The sequence below is a fragment of the Nematolebias whitei genome, chromosome 6 (assembly GCF_014905685.2).
Source record: "Nematolebias whitei isolate Nwh7 chromosome 6, NemWhi1, whole genome shotgun sequence".
Lineage (NCBI taxonomy): Eukaryota > Metazoa > Chordata > Actinopteri > Cyprinodontiformes > Rivulidae > Nematolebias > Nematolebias whitei.
The window spans coordinates 50,631,222-50,632,013 of NC_056503.1; the positions used below are offsets into that span (position 1 = coordinate 50,631,222).

A 792-nucleotide genomic window follows, 5' to 3' on the forward strand; every position below is an offset into this window, starting at 1 on the left:
AAACAAACATGGCCGCCAGCGTCAACAGGTGTAAACAAACATGGCCGTCAGCGTCAACAGGTGTAAACAAACATGGCCGCCAGTGTCCACAGGTGTAAACAAACATGGCCGCCAGCGTCAACAGGTGTAAACAAACATGGCCGTCTGCGTCAACAGGTGTAAACAAACATGGCCGCCAGCATCAGCAGGTGTAAACAAACCTGATATGAAGTGAAGCTTCAGAACGTTTAAAGTTCTGGCTGGAGATGATCCTGTCTGACCTTCTCTTCCAGGACTGAGCTGCATCTCAACCAACTTGCAGAAAACAACACTTTTGGGATTCATCCACTTTCCAAGGTATCCCAACACAACATGAAGCAGTTCATGTACGAGCTTGTTGTTGTTGTTGTTGTTTGTGTTCTGGCCATGTTTACTGCACCGTTCTGCTCTGACCCCGTGCTGTAGCCTGAGGACAAGCAGCGGGCCTCGCAGCAGTTCATCAAGCTGCAGGCTGCCATGAAGGTGCTGGGCATCTCGGGGGAGGAGCAGAAGGCCATCTGGCTTGTTCTCGGGGCAGTTTATCACCTGGGGGCTGCAGGAGGCACTAAAGGTAGGAACAGCAGCTAAACGTTAGCATCTCACCTCCTGCGTTGTTCTGTTACGTCACTGGTCGGTGACGATGCAGACGGTGTGCTCAGAAATATTTATTCCCCTTTGCTGAAGTTATGTTGCAGCTTGATGCTACTCTGCTTTAAACATTTTCATCAGTATTCACCTCCTTTACTGAGCTGGGGGGAGGGCGTGCACATCTGG

At 50.4% G+C, this 792-nt stretch overlaps 1 protein-coding gene across 1 annotated transcript in view; it reads left to right on the forward strand.

The window, feature by feature from the left end:
- Positions 1–792, forward strand: part of myo18ab (myosin XVIIIAb) — a gene marked incomplete at its 3' end in the record, with an annotated part of 65,905 nt that overhangs the window by 28,594 nt on the left and 36,519 nt on the right. Inside the window, 2 exon segments of the mRNA XM_037677746.1 lie at positions 273–336; positions 445–589. Coding sequence (XP_037533674.1) covers positions 273–336; positions 445–589 — 209 coding nt within the window.